General features: G+C 49.7%; 1 protein-coding gene across 2 annotated transcripts; it reads left to right on the forward strand.

Moving 5' to 3' along the window:
- On the forward strand, positions 1-15,340 carry LOC114772845 (brain-specific angiogenesis inhibitor 1-associated protein 2-like protein 1). Of its 2 annotated transcripts, XM_028965562.1 has the most exons (14): positions 13-303; positions 844-919; positions 1,793-1,879; positions 5,273-5,334; positions 5,599-5,670; positions 5,878-6,012; positions 7,518-7,670; positions 7,826-7,990; positions 8,211-8,331; positions 9,465-9,690; positions 10,475-10,534; positions 10,633-10,777; positions 13,985-14,022; positions 14,385-15,340. In XM_028965562.1, exons 1-14 carry the CDS (start codon positions 253-255, stop codon positions 14,455-14,457), a joined length of 1,464 nt encoding a protein of 487 aa, XP_028821395.1. In that variant the 5' UTR covers positions 13-252; the 3' UTR covers positions 14,458-15,340. The 2 variants fall into 2 exon arrangements, with proteins under 2 accessions (XP_028821396.1, XP_028821395.1); XM_028965563.1 differs by lacking the exon at positions 10,633-10,777 and having other exon boundaries at positions 1-303.
- Positions 15,341-15,476: the final 136 nt, after the last annotated feature.

Here is a 15,476-nt window from a genome sequence, read left to right on the forward strand (position 1 = left end):
GCTATAAGGATCTGTGATTCGTTACGAGTTGGTATGAATGGGCGCACCTTGCGCGCCGGCGGCCGTGACGTCACGCGTCCCACCTTTCCGCGCTCCCGCGGACGCGCCCGGGGAAGTTGTGTGCGCGCTGCGCGCCGCCGCTGACTCATATTCGCTTGGTGTGCGCGGCGGACGCGGCTCATGTCTCTTTTAAATTTTATCCGAGCGTTTTGAAACACAGGGGGGATTTTCCGCCGCTGGACGCCCGCCGAGATGTCCAGAGACCCGGACGACGTGAACAAGCTGACGGAAAGTACCTACAAGGTAAAGGAAAGCGCTGCGTTATGTCGCGTTATAACGTCTCAGGACGCTGCGTAATGAGTCCAGCGTGTTCGGTGCGTGTTCGGCCTTTTATTCTAATAGTGTAAATTACACGTGTGAGTGTGCGGCTCGGCTCGGCTCGGCTCGGGACAGGGAGAGACAGGAACCTGTTTTGGGGGTGCATACCTGGCCCTGTATTGTTGTGCGAGGGTGTGTCTGGGGAGGTGAAAGAGGAACCATTTCTCCATCTTTGCTCAACACCTGCATTCCTGTCGGCCTGCCGGTCCTCTCGCCCGGACTTTGCTCTCCAGGATCCTGCTGAAGGGAGTAAATGATTGAAATGTTCCTCGTCCTGGAGGTTCCTACCTGTGTGGAGGTTCTCCAGCCAGGTTCTCTGATAAGGAACGGGACGGTACAACTGGGGACCGCAACACTAACTCTGCCAGACGAGCAGTTGAAGAAACGTCTTTATTCGGCACTGACTGTGGCGCTTGTTGTAAAAGTAGAAGTTGGAGATGATCTCAGCTTTTTTCTCCCCTTCAGAATGTGGTGGAGCAGTTTAACCCGGCGCTGCGCAACCTGGTCAACTTGGGCAAGAGTTATGAGAAGTCTGTGGCCGGTAAGTATATATATGGGGTATGTAGATGTGTGTGTATAGGTAGGTAGGGAGGTGTGTGTATAGGTGTTTAGATGTTCAGGTAGGTGTGTGTGTAGGTAGGTAGGGAGGTGTGTGTGTATAGGTGTGTAGATGTTCAGGTAGGTGTGTGTGTAGGTAGGTAGGGAGGTGTGTGTGTGTGTGTGTGTGTATGTGTGTATAGGTGTGTAGATGTTCAGGTAGCTGTGTGTGTATAGGTAGGTAGGGAGGTGTGTGTATAGGTAGGTAGGGAGGTGTGTGTGTGTGTGTGTGTAGGGAGGTGTGTGTGTATAGGTGTGTAGATGTTCAGGTAGCTGTGTGTATAGGTAGGTAGGGAGGTGTGTGTGTGTGTGTGTGTGTATAGGTGTGTAGATGTTCAGGTAGCTGTGTGTATAGGTAGGTAGGGAGGTGTGTGTGTGTGTGTATAGGTAGGTAGGGAGGTGTGTGTGTATAGGTGTGTAGATGTTCAGGTAGCTGTGTGTATAGGTAGGTAGGGAGGTGTGTGTGTGTGTGTGTGTGTGTGTATAGGTAGGTAGGGAGGTGTGTGTGTATAGGTGTGTAGATGTTCAGGTAGCTGTGTGTATAGGTAGGTAGGGAGGTGTGTGTGTGTGTGTGTGTATAGGTAGGTAGGGAGGTGTGTGTATAGGTGTGTGTGTGTATAGGTGTGTAGATGTTCAGGTAGGTGTGTGTGTGTATAGGTGTGTAGATGTTCAGGTAGCTGTGTGTGTATAGGTAGGTAGGGAGGTGTGTGTGTATAGGTGTGTAGATGTTCAGGTAGCTGTGTGTATAGGTAGGTAGGGAGGTGTGTGTGTGTGTGTGTGTTTTCCCCTCCAGACCCGTGTGCTGTGTGTGTTACAGCGATGACGCTGGCTGGTAAGGCCTATTTCGACGGCATCTGTAGGATTGGGGAGAACGCGGCCGTCTCGCCCGTCTCCAGAGAGTTGGGTGAGTTTCTGGGCGTCGGCCTTCACCTCCTCGCAAGAGCAATCGCTCCGCCAGCGCGGGTCTGAGAGGCTGCATGTAATAGATTTTTAATTATTGATTATTGCAGCATGAAATGTAATTACGCGCGACTCGTCCTGTTTGTGGTTGTCAGGTTTTTATATCGGTTCTGCTGCTGCTGCGTATTCCTACTGATACGCTGTCAAAGAAAATGGCAGAGTCCTGAGTGTGTGTGTGTGTGTATGTCGAGTTGTGTGTGTCGCTGTGTGTCGCTGTGTTGAGGTGTGTGTGTCGGTCGAGGTGTGTGTGTGTGTGTCTGTGTCGGTCGAGGTGTGTGTGTGTCGCTGTAGATGTGTGTGTGTGTGTGTGTCGCTGTGTTGAGCTGTGTGTCTGCGTGTGTATGTCTGTAGAGGTGTGTGTGCGTGTGTGTGCGTGTGTGTGTGTGTGTGTGTCGGTCGAGGTGTGTGTGTGTGTGTGTGTGTGTGTGTCGGTCGAGGTGTGTGTGTGTGTCGCTGTGTTGAGCTGTGTGTGTGCGTGTGTATGTCTGTAGAGGTGTGTGTGTGTGCGTGTGTGTGTGTGTCTCTGTGTTGAGCTGTGTGTGTGTATGTGTGTGTGTGTCGCTGTGTGTGAGCGTGTGTATGTCTGTAGAGGTGTGTGTGTGTGCGTGTGTGTGTGTGTCTCTGTGTTGAGCTGTGTGTGTGCGTGTGTATGTCTGTAGAGGTGTGTGTGTGTGTGTGTGTGTCGCTGTGTGTGTGCGTGTGCGTGTGTATAAATCAGTGGCGATGCTGCTTCATCTCTCGGCGGTTCCAGACGCGGTGGATGGAGGTCTGGAACGTTCTCTCCTGCGGTTCGGGGCGCCGCAGGCCTGGCGTTGGCAGCGGCCGTCTCGATGCATCTCTGCAGCTTCCTGTGATGCGCGTCCTGCTGCCTGCTGGCAAGCGTCTCGGTCCAGACGGCGGGACCAGAGACACGCAGAGCGTCCAGAGACGAAGAGGCTGGAGTTTGGGGTGTCCTCTCCTTCGTGTGGGCTGGGACCATCACTAGCGTGCCAACACCGAAACATGGCTCCCCACAGACTCGCTAGCGGTGCAAATGTCTTGAGACAAATGACGTGAGAAGTGGGATGTGGTCCGGGACGAGGAAGTGGAGGGCGTGGCCGCTGTAAGGATTAAAAACCTGTCCAGTCATGTGATCTGTAATGAACGATTCCACTCATTAATGATAGCAGTGGACAAACGCGTGTCCCGCCAGAGCAGACACGGGCGGGGCTCGGGTCCGCGCCCGTCTTCTGGCTGGCTGTGTGTTACTCCACCTTCCGTGGCAAGTTGAGACAGAGTCCCGGCGTTCTGCTGGTCAGATTTCCGAGGCGGAATACACGCCTGTCCCGGTTCTGGCGTGTAGAACCCGGGTCATCAACATCTCCAGTAGCACGAATGGAAGAGAACAAAGGACTCAAACATTAGAACGTTTCGGAAATTCTTTTGTCATTTCGTCAGACTTTCGTCTGTTTCATCGCAAATGATGATCAATCTGCTGCCGTGAACTCTGACCCCTCTGCCCCACCCTGCTTCCTGGAAGATCTACGCACTGTGTTTTTGGAGAAAGTTTGTTCAGACTTGTTCCTGTTCACCAAGTAATCGCTGTGCAGCAGATTGTGTGTGCGTGTGCGTGTGCGTGTGTGTGTGTGTGTGTGTGTGTGCGCGTGTGTGTGTCCAGACTCAGGTCTTCATGAGATCCGCAGCAGTGTGGCCTGGAGGAGGAGGAGTTAACTCCTCACGTTATCAGTAGATCATATAGAACCATGAGAAAGTCTGAAAGTTGAGTCGTGGCGACTGGACTTTCTGTCTTTTTAATGTAGAGACGTTTCATTCTGCGTCCACAGCAGAACTTCAACTTCCTTCAGGTTGAACGCAGCATGAAACGTCTCTACATTAAAGACAGAAAGTCCAGTCGCCACGACTCAACTTTCAGACAAATTCACCTGTGTGACACCATGAAAAAGGTCCATCACTGCAAAAGGTGATTATTGTTCAAGATTGGTAGAGCAATATAAGACGTGACATATGTGATGCAAACACAGGATGATCAATAAATATTGATTTAAAAAAATCTATTAGAAGTGGCCATGAGAGGCAGTAGGCAGTTTTCCAGACGAGGAAATAATTTCGTATTTCGTCGTAATTTAGTAGCCTCTCAGGGGACCTGGTGGTAAAATAATCACGATTTTGCGTAACCGTGTGCGTTTTCCATGCCGGATAATGACGGGAGTGTAAACCCCACTAGGTCCTTATCAGACCGCGTACAGCTGTGTGTGTGTGTGTGTGTGTGTGTGTGTGCCATATCGACTGCCACTGTATATCATGCCAGCAGTTAAGCCCCCAGTGCAGGTCCTGACTCTCGTGCTCTGTGACTTTAAATCTTGAAGTGACTGGCTGGACCTTTTTCACCGCGATAACACGCAGCACAAAGGCTGCTTGTCCAGGCGGCTCCCGATGACCTTTAAATGGCAAGTGGGATATCGGGGCAGCACCTCTGTTCCACCACTGGAATATTCTGACCTGACGTGGGTGTTGTTTCCTGCGCTCTGGATTCCTCTCCCGGGGCTCGGGTTCATTGTCATGTTCAGGCCTTTTTGTTCCTCTGTTTGTTCGCTCTGTGTTGAACTCTGGTGTCTTTTCTAAAGATGTTTGGCCCTCACAACCTGTTCCTGTAATCCGCCTCTCTCTGTGTATATGCATATATATTATTAAAGAAGAACGGGTGGCATGAAAGTGGAAAATATTCAGCTGGAGCATCATGTGAGTGTTCATTCATTCTCACGTCACCCTGCATTTGAAGTCTTAGTTAAAAGAAACTCATTCAGGATACAAGGGATTCATTCCAATAAAGGCAAGAGAGCATAAACGTCATCTTTTTCCCCCACTTTACCAGTTCTCTGGATGATCTAAATCAATTTCCAGTAAAACTACCCACTTCTGCCCTTACAGTTCCTGGTTAATATTCAGCCAAATCTAAATATAGTCGTTTGTGGCGCCCGGTGCCCTCTGATGCCCTTTCAGTGGTGTTTACTTTAGTCTGGGCGTGGACAGATGACCGTTCTAGATGCATGGAATTATATTGATCTATTGATGCAGACGCACCGCTGGAGAGAAGCCATTCGTCGCTACTGATGATATACGGACAAATTCGATGAATCCGTAAATTCGTTATGTACTGGCGACATCATGTGGGTGTTTTTAAACTCATCCTGAGCAGAATGAGTGAGTGTGCAGCTCATATCACATTAAAATATCGAATAATTACACGTGAATTAAAAATGAGAAACATTATGGCTGGTGGGGATCGGTCAGACTTTTTATTATTTTATTTTCTGTCTATCGTTTCTTCTTCCTTCAGGAGTGGTCCTGATGGAGATCTCAGAAACTCAGAGGAGGATCCACACCGAGCTGGATGAAATTGTAAGTACATGCACATATTCAAAAAATAAAAGAGAAGTCGTCTAATCAAGGTAGAGAAGAATAGCTCTTTATTTTTAATTTACTCCCTGGACGCATTTACCATGTTGCTATTTTCACTTCCTCCCTGTAGTTCGCCATTGAACGAAGACTTTATATAAAATATAAATGAGCTTTAGAGTCCGCATCACAGCGTTTACGTGAAGAACAGAAATGCTGGTCAGCTCGCGCTGTTATAGGGTCTCCTTTTTGCCGTTCTGCTCGCAGTTTAAGAAGTTTCACAGAGAGATCATCACCGAGCTGGAAAAGAAGACGGAGCTGGATGTGAAGTACATGACGGTCAGTGTTCTCGAGTGTTGAGGATTCCTTCTAGTCTGATGCAGCAGTGGGATCATTTCTGATGGAGCAGAGGCCTTCAGCAGCTCTTCAGTGTAGGGAGTATCCCGATTGGCTCCTGCCAAGGCTGCTGCCCGACTCCATTAGAAACGAATCGGTTCATCCACCCGAATGGCGCCGATTGACTCGGTGAATCTCTGTGCTCCTCAGGCCACCTTCAAACGCTACCAGTCCGAGCACAAGCTGAAGCAGGACTCCCTGGAGCGCTCACACTCTGACCTGAAGAAGCTCAAGAGGAAGAGTCAAGGGAAACATTCCACCAAATATGAGATCAAAGAGAACGAGGTGAGTGTGTTCACGGTATATGATCCTGGCGTGAAGGAGAAGTGAGCAGGACACGGTTCCCCAAGGCTTATTGATGCCCGAAGCGAGTCCAGTCCTGCAGAGGAGCTACAAACTGCCTCCAGATTCCCCAGATCTCCATCCGACAAGCTTCTGTTGGATGTGCTGTTACAACAAGTCCATTCCGCAGAGGCTCCACGTCCTCGCAACTACCACCGATGGAGCTTGTTTGGTCCGTGCTGTTTGGATTGCTAGTTGATTGAAGCCTGGAGCTGCTGATGGCTGGTGGTTTACTCTGCTGGTCACTTCATGCACGGCTTGACAAGCGGAGGCGTGTGTGTGTTTTTCTCCCGTCTCCTGGTGGAGAGAACGTATATATAGCCCGTATTCAGGGTCAGGAGCTGTGCTTTTGTGCCTTGAAAAGACATTTACAGTAAATAGGCCTACAGCCTCCCCACATGCAACATCAAGTATGACTTCTGGATTTATAAAATAAGCAGAGAGCGACATGAAAGGACCTCCTGCTAGTTAATTCTCACCCAGCCCTTGTTGTTGTGTAATTATTTCTAATGTATGAGGGCAGGGTGGCTGCTTTCTCATCCCCCAGGCACCCCACGTTGCTGCGGGCACGCCAGCGCTACCATGCCCGGCATGCAGATAGTGCCTTTAATAAAGGATTCTGAAGGGTGCAGCAGCAGGAACATGTCCGTCTACGCGGTTTCCACCAGGCTCGCCGTTTCGGGCTCTGTGTTTATCTCTTGAGCTGGTGTGCTGGTGTTGAAATTCCTTTTCTCCGCGGCGGGTGGGGAGGGCGAGCCTCATGGTTCCTCGTGGCTTCAGGATTAGCAGAGCTCCAGACCGACTGCTGACTCCACGTCCAAGTGTGTTCTCTCCACTCTGTGGTTTCTCTGTTTCTAATTTAATTAGCATATAATTTGCCACCTACGACTTTTTGTAAATGGCGAAGCGGAGCGTGAAGTGGAATCGAAGTCTCAAATCAGTACATGGTTTTCATACTAAAGTGATGCTAGAAGAAAGGTTTGGATATTTGCAGTATTTGTAATATGCATTTTTAATTGTATGCGTGTGTTTTATTACACTTCAGCAGTTATTTGCAGAATTGAGGCACATTAAATTTGTCGTCCTCAAAAGGAAAATCCCCGGCGTCCTCAAGGACCCGCGTAAGGGCCCTATACATTTCTACAACCAGTGAAAGTTGGTGTTGAGGAGATGTGTCCAGTCTCTGGTGTTGTGGTGCAGCAGGTGACACCAGCAAGGTACATGATGACAGATAGAAACGGACACTGGGGAGGCGGTCCGTTTTCACCGTCGCTATGACGACTGTCAGGAACAAGAAGCCCCTCCTCCAGCTCCGGGGACACGCCCTACTGGTCAGAAACAGTGCCCTCCTGGCAGCTTCCATTCTCTTCACGCTCTGCATCTCCACCAGTCCCCTCCGCCGCACGGTCCCGGCCCGTCCAGACCTGACGGGTTTTTGCTCTCTGCAGTGTTTGGAGGCGATCTCGTCACGGCAAACGGAGATGCACAGATTCATCGCCGATGGCTGCCGGGAGGCGCTGATGGAGGAGAAGAGGCGATTCTGCTTCCTGGTGGACAAGCACTGGGCTTTCACCTCCCAGATATCAGACTTTCATGAGAAGGTAAGCAGAACGACGTTCTAGAACCAGTATCCCAGGACGTCTCTTTATTAACAACTGGCTCGGCTGGAAGAGTCACATAGTTCAGCGCTGGTGAAAACTGAAACCCTCGGAGTCTTTCTGTTTCTCCACCGCCTTTTCTCTGTGGTTCGGAGCAGGCCAGGGAGATGCTGGCGGAGAAGCTCCCCAACTGGCACGACAAGTGCAGCGATGGCACCCAGGTGCCCGACTCGGTCATGAACATGATCGAGGGTCTGCACACCCCGGAGACCTCGCCGCAGATGGAGCGCCACGGCGTGAGGAATCCAGAGATACGGAGCCAGGTGAAGACAGCGTGGAGGCGTTTTAGGACTTCACCATGTTTATCTTATCTAAGCAATGATTAAAACTCTGAGATAAGAGCATCAAACCGCCGATAAAACTCAGAACAAAGCAGGCGGTTGTTCCGGAAGAAGTGTGATTGCATCAATTTAGCATATCGTATAAAAAACTGTCTCTCTATTCACTCTGGATCATGGTTCCACGGTTCTATTCCCATTCTAGAGCAACCTGGAGCTGGTGATTCCTCCGCCTGCTCCTGCGCTGAAGGCCCAGACCAGTCCACTGGCCAGCATGTTCACGCAGGACGCTCCCAGAAGTCCGCTGTCGGTGGACCACAACTCAGGCACGTCCATGTCGATTCTGTCTGTGTTCGCACAAGGGCATCAGTTCCTTGTGGAGGAACGTTAATGCCACCCACCCACCAAGACTGTCCCATGGTTCCCTTTCAGTCGCTTCACTCGGTAGAACACAGGAAGTGTGGGATAACCTCTCCTCCAGGAGATGGGGCAACAACATCTCCCCTCAGTTCTCACGCTCTTCACCTTTCCAATTCAGCGACTTGTCCATCTGTACTGGAGAGTGTGTCAGGTCTTGACTCTGAGAGCCACCCATCCTTCTTCATGTGAAGGAGGACCTTGTGTGAGGGAATTTATTCTCCTTTATGCAGTTGATCTCACCGACACTGGAGAGGGTCAGGCAGGGTGTGCCTCGAAGAAATGGTACCCGTGGACACAGGGTGTCTCCCTCTTCACAGGGACCTTGTCTCTCAGGCAGGGGTGCAGGTGATCCACCCTCGTCCACAGCCGTGGTGCCTTCAGGCATGTCTGCTGAGAGGTCAAAGCCTGTAGCAGAAGGCCTGCCTGCTAATGCTATTGCCACCATTCAGAGCTCCAGGTCCTCCTCACCCAGGGGCCGATAAATGCAGATTTTTCGAACTCTGGTGTCAGGGGAGGGTCTGGATCCATTTCTCTGTTCCACTGAGCGTATTCTAGCATTTCTGCTGGACCTGCTGGAACAGGGTTGCTCATTTTCAACTAGAACGCTTTATTTGGAAGCTATTTCATGTTTGTGTTGATGGGGTGTCGCCAGGCTCCCCCTTGTCATATGTTATCTGAAGGGCGTGCGAGACTGAGGTCAGTCAGTAGGCCCAGTGGTTCTGGATGTGAGGCTCTATTTAAACCCACTGGGTTGGTGGATCTTTAGGCAGTTTTCCACTAGACTGCATTACTGCTGAGTGATTCTCACGTGCCCATTGTCTACCTTGGCCATCTGTCATCTTCATGGCTGGTTTTCCTCCCTTGGGTCACTACAGACAGGGACATCCCAGAAGAAGTTGAGAAAGGACCCAGCTGTCTAGACTTTATTTACATTTTCAGCGTTTACCAGACGTCCTTATCCAGAGCGACTTAGTCAGTAGTTACAGGGACAGTCCCCCCCCTGTAGGACCGCAGTCATGGCTGCGCTCGTCTGTTACAGAGTCGGCTGATCAGGACAGTTTGGGAAGCAGCAGCCTGTCCGGCTCGGCCTCCGTGTCCAGCGGTGGTGTCGCCATGATCAGGAAGCTGCGGGTGGTCACCATCTTTCCACACACGGCCGGGAATAACGACACGCTGCTGAGCTTCGACGACGGGGAGCTCATCACCCTGCTGGTCCACGAGGAGAAGGACGGCTGGCTGTACGGGGAGATGGACAAGACGGGACGGTGAGTGTGGTTAGGAGGGCACAATCCCGGAAAACTCGTGTGTTCTCCCTTTGATTGAGTAGCATGTTTAATCCGGCCCGTTCAGAATTTATGTTGCGACACCTGAACAATGAGCCGGTGTTCAGCCAGAAGAATTTCCTGTGCCGTGGTAACCGCGACCCGGAGGCTGAAACGCATTTCATTCGTGTCACTCTGACTGTCACCGAGTCCCTGCCTGCTGTTCGTTCCACGGACATATTTCACATGCCGGGCTGACTGCATGCATGAGCTATGGCCACGCCCTCAGACCCTCGGGATCTCCAGAGTTCTGCACTGGTGCTCTAAATCGCCACATACATTGTTAAAGAAATAGTGCCGTATGATTCTTGTTTTCTGTTTTATTTGTACTTTTTGCATGTCTATTATTGTTGTAGTCTGATCTTTTAGTACATTTATGTCCTTTTAAATGCTGTGTTTTTTATTCAGTATTATTTTATCCCATTTTAATATTCCAGAAATCCATAAAACGTTTTTTTGGGGTTTTTTTTGTGGTGGAAGAACTTTTTTTCTGCAGAAATGACTTCCGCTCACTTTGATGCCTGGCAATTACCGCCGAGTCCAGGCTTATTCTGTTTGAGGGAATGGCAGTTTCTTAGCAACCAGATCCTGTCTGGAGTCGTGTGTTGGGCTGCGGTCTGACGGCGAATGCGCCGTGGAATTCCTCTCTTTTCCTCGCCAGTGATTTAAATTCGGTCAGAATGTGTAAATGCGGCTGCTGATTTGGTTTTATTTGCTGTCGTTGCAGGCGAGGCTGGTTCCCGTCATCGTACTGCAGGCCGTGCAGCGATCCGGCAGCGGTGAACCGGTAAGCCCCGCCCGCAGGCCTGCGGAGATGGGAATGATGTGGTAGAGAGAGAGAGAGAGAGAGAGAGAGAGAGTGTAAGGCTGCTGTTTGGTGCTCAGGGTGGGAACGCCGGTGCAAAGCCGCAGAGTGACAGACGTCCAAGAGCCGCTGCTGGACGATGAGCCCGTCCTCCTGCCCCCGCCCGACTACAGCGACTCCCACCGAGAGGAGCCAGAGCTGTCCTCCCTGTCACCTGACAACACGGTCAGTGTGGAGTTTACAACTTCCTGTCCAGAACGGTCCACTCTACAGACCTCCACGTTTACTTAAAGCACCACGCAAACCAGGACAAATACAACTATTTTTATAGAAAATTTTGGATAAAATTACATTTTTAAAGAAGAAATAATTCACGTCTCACTTGACTGTCAGTGGGAGGGCAGCTCTGTCTGGAGCCCTGATGGGCGTAACGGTGGTTTACTGACACGAAGGAGGACGCCGTAACGGTGGTTTACTGTGACGAAGGAGAACGGCGTAACGGTGGTTTACTGACACGAAGGAGGACGCCGTAACGGTGGTTTACTGTGACGAAGGAGAACGGCGTAACGGTGGTTTACTGACGCGAAGGAGAACGGCGTAACGGTGGTTTACTGACGCGAAGGTGAACGGCGTAACGGTGGTTTACTGTGACGAAGGAGAACGGCGTAACGGTGGTTTACTGTGACGAAGGAGAACGGCGTAACGGTGGTTTACTGTGACGAAGGTGAACGGCGTAACGGTGGTTTACTGTGACGAAGGAGAACGGCGTAACGCTGGTTTACTGTGACGAAGGAGGACGGGGTAACGGTGGTTTACTGTGACGAAGGTGAACGGCGTAACGCTGGTTTACTGTGACGAAGGTGAACGGCGTAACGCTGGTTTACTGACACGAAGGAGGACTGCGTAACGGTGGTTTACTGTGACGAAGGAGGACGGCGTAACGGTGGTTTACTGTGACGAAGGAGAACGGCGTAACGGTGGTTTACTGTGACGAAGGAGAACGGCGTAACGGTGGTTTACTGTGACGAAGGAGAACGGCGTAACGGTGGTTTACTGTGACGAAGGAGAACGGCGTAACGCTGGTTTACTGTGACGAAGGAGGACGGCGTAACGGTGGTTTACTGTGACGAAGGAGGACGGCGTAACGGTGGTTTACTGACGCGAAGGTGAACGCCGTAACGGTGGTTTACTGTGACGAAGGTGAACGCCGTAACGGTGGTTTACTGTGACGAAGGTGAACGCCGTAACGGTGGTTTACTGTGACGAAGGTGAACGCCGTAACGGTGGTTTACTGTGACGAAGGTGAACGCCGTAACGGTGGTTTACTGTGACGAAGGTGAACGCCGTAACGGTGGTTTACTGTGACGAAGGTGAACGCCGTAACGGTGGTTTACTGTGACGAAGGTGAACGGCGTAACGGTGGTTTACTGTGACGAAGGTGAACGGCGTAACGGTGGTTTACTGTGACGAAGGTGAACGGCGTAACGGTGGTTTACTGTGACGAAGGTGAACGGCGTAACGGTGGTTTACTGTGACGAAGGTGAACGGCGTAACGGTGGTTTACTGTGACGAAGGTGAACGGCGTAACGGTGGTTTACGGAGACGAAGGAGGACGGCGTAACGGTGGCTTACTGTGACGAAGGAGGACGGCGTAACGCTGGTTTACTGTGACGAAGGTGAACGGCGTAACGGTGGTTTACTGTGACGAAGGTGAACGGCGTAACGCTGGTTTACTGTGACGAAGGTGAACGGCGTAACGGTGGTTTACTGTGACGAAGGTGAACGGCGTAACGGTGGTTTACGGAGACGAAGGAGGACGGCGTAACGGTGGTTTACGGAGACGAAGGAGGACGGCGTAACGGTGGCTTACTGTGACGAAGGAGGACGGCGTAACGGTGGCTTACTGTGACGAAGGTGAACGGCGTAACGGTGGTTTACTGTGACGAAGGTGAACGCCGTAACGGTGGTTTACTGTGACGAAGGAGGACGGCGTAACGGTGGTTTACTGACGCGAAGGTGAACGCCGTAACGGTGGTTTACTGTGACGAAGGTGAACGCCGTAACGGTGGTTTACTGTGACGAAGGTGAACGCCGTAACGGTGGTTTACTGTGACGAAGGTGAACGCCGTAACGGTGGTTTACTGTGACGAAGGAGGACGGCGTAACGGTGGTTTACTGTGACGAAGGTGAACGGCGTAACGGTGGTTTACTGTGACGAAGGTGAACGGCGTAACGGTGGTTTACTGTGACGAAGGTGAACGGCGTAACGGTGGTTTACTGTGACGAAGGTGAACGGCGTAACGGTGGTTTACTGTGACGAAGGTGAACGGCGTAACGGTGGTTTACTGTGACGAAGGTGAACGGCGTAACGGTGGTTTACGGAGACGAAGGAGGACGGCGTAACGGTGGCTTACTGTGACGAAGGAGGACGGCGTAACGCTGGTTTACTGTGACGAAGGTGAACGGCGTAACGGTGGTTTACTGTGACGAAGGTGAACGGCGTAACGCTGGTTTACTGTGACGAAGGTGAACGGCGTAACGGTGGTTTACTGTGACGAAGGTGAACGGCGTAACGGTGGTTTACGGAGACGAAGGAGGACGGCGTAACGGTGGTTTACGGAGACGAAGGAGGACGGCGTAACGGTGGCTTACTGTGACGAAGGAGGACGGCGTAACGGTGGCTTACTGTGACGAAGGTGAACGGCGTAACGGTGGTTTACTGTGACGAAGGTGAACGGCGTAACGGTGGTTTACGGAGACGAAGGAGGACGGCGTAACGGTGGCTTACTGTGACGAAGGAGGACGGCGTAACGGTGGTTTACTGTGACGAAGGAGAACGGCGTAACGGTGGTTTACTGTGACGAAGGAGGACGGCGTAACGGTGGTTTACGGAGACGAAGGAGGACGGCGTAACGGTGGCTTACTGTGACGAAGGAGGACGGCGTAACGGTGGCTTACTGTGACGAAGGAGGACGGCGTAACGGTGGTTTACTGACGCGAAGGAGAACGGCGTAACGGTGGTTTACGGAGACGAAGACGTACCCGCGGGAGAACATTAGCAGATGCACCCTGACTTCACCCCTAGTTGGTTGTAGGTTAGAAGTTTAAAAAAAATAAAGGCAGGAAGAGGTGAACATATCGTGATTCTGTTATCGTTGATGAACACGGTGAGTAATTATTTTCGTGGTTTGTTTTAATCTCCGTCTGCAGACAGTAACTATTTACGTGGTGAGTAGTTGTCAGTAGAGATGCGCCTGCTTTTCCGGATGGTTGAGATTCCAGATGTTTAGATCATGGGACGAGCATCTGAAATTTCAGACCTCACTTTAACATTTTGTCATCTGGCAGAATAACAGGAAAATTAATTTTTGCGGTGTGTGTGTGTGTGTGTGTGTGTGTGTGTGTGTGTATGTGTGTGTGTGTGTTTCACAGGCTTTAGCAAATGGAATTTCCAAACCTCCATTTCTAAGGTGAGATGCTAGTCATGTTTTAGAAATAAAGTATCTATGCATAATAATAATAAAGTAATTATGCAGCTTGAGGGAGAGGTTTTAACTTGCCTGTCTCATCCTTTATAAATGTAAATATTATATTCATGTTATTTAATAGTGTAAATTGAGTGTAAACTGATATGGATGAATGTAAAGAACATGCTATATTTCACACAGATACAAACCTGCAAATTTCAAACTAAGTTTATAAGATTCATCTTCATCTTTCCCACAGCTGTAAATAAAGAATAAAAAACAATATTATTTCAGCTTCACAGTGTTTTTTTTACGTGATTTTTCCTTTTTTCCGGTGGTAATACGTTGTCCCTGTTCCTTTGTAGTGGAGGGAATCCCTTTGCCACCGTCAAGCTGCGGCCCACAGTCACTAATGACAGATCAGCGCCGGCCATCTGACCCGGGAGCTGCTGTCCTCCGTCGAGTCCTTCCACAGCTCCTGGAGGGCTGGAATTCCGTCGGTCCGCTTCGCCGCCAAATGCCATTAGAAGTCAGACGGAATTCCCCTCTCAAGTCCGTTTCAGCCATGGACATGGGGCGTATATATATAACTAATTTAAATATCTACAGATGTCTATTTTTGGAAAGATTTAGTATGAGCACCACAGTTGTCTTGGCAGTTTACCTTTAAGTGAGGTTCATTATTTTATTTTTTTTTAAATCAGAATCTGACGTTGCTATGTTTTTATGTTTCAAATGGCTGCTTCCCCGAGGAAACTGATTTTTTTGAGTATTTGAATGTATTTAGATTTTCCTGCGGAAGCTCTAGATGTTGGATCTCTTGTTCGGAGTGATTTTTTTTCTTTTTTAAATATTACTTCATTCTTAGTCTATCTATAGGCAAAAGCAATAAAATATGTATGGGTTTGTACATGTGATGCACCTACTAACACCGCTGTGCTTGTTTTTAAAGGGCGGAAGAGTGTGAAAGTGCCCGTGCACTTTCTCCTTTATCCTGTGCTTTTTTTAATGCTTGGTATCAAAGTTAATAGAAAGCAGGGTATTGGTATTTTTACTGTTGAATAGTGGACTTCGTTTTTAGTGCAATAATGCTGTTTTCAGATATACAGACTCCCAGAAATTACTGCAAAAAAAAACTTTTCCAGTATAAACAAGCTTGTAGCCTGCAGTGAATCTACGGTGACTTTTTATTTTTTTTATTTTTTGTTAATAAAGTTATTGCTCTTTATCAACTGTGTTCATTTCAGCTCATGCTTTCCATGAAATAAACATGTATTTGTAACAACTACTGAAGTCCTTAATAAAGATTACAGTAATTCACTATGTTGCATGTACACCCAATCTGTTGCTTACATGAAAGAGTTGGAATGAACCTGAGCGGATGTAAACAGCACAGACCTCCATGGCAACATAATGCACGCTGCTGTATTTCCATGATGCGTGTTGCTGCTGCGGAA

The sequence above is a fragment of the Denticeps clupeoides genome, unplaced genomic scaffold, assembly GCF_900700375.1.
Source record: "Denticeps clupeoides unplaced genomic scaffold, fDenClu1.1, whole genome shotgun sequence".
Classification (NCBI taxonomy): Eukaryota; Metazoa; Chordata; class Actinopteri; order Clupeiformes; family Denticipitidae; genus Denticeps; species Denticeps clupeoides.

What these genes read in the sequence shown, in the direction of transcription:
- LOC114772845 (XM_028965562.1), top strand. Translation starts at nt 253, where the DNA reads ATGTCCAGAGACCCGGACGACGTGAACAAGCTGACGGAAAGTACCTAC. An exon ending in ACACCGAGCTGGATGAAATT is followed by an intron (nt 5,335 to 5,598) that starts GTAAGTACATGC and finishes TTCTGCTCGCAG; the next exon opens with TTTAAGAAGTTTCACAGAGA. An exon ending in GTCGGTGGACCACAACTCAG is followed by an intron (nt 8,332 to 9,464) that starts GCACGTCCATGT and finishes CGTCTGTTACAG; the next exon opens with AGTCGGCTGATCAGGACAGT.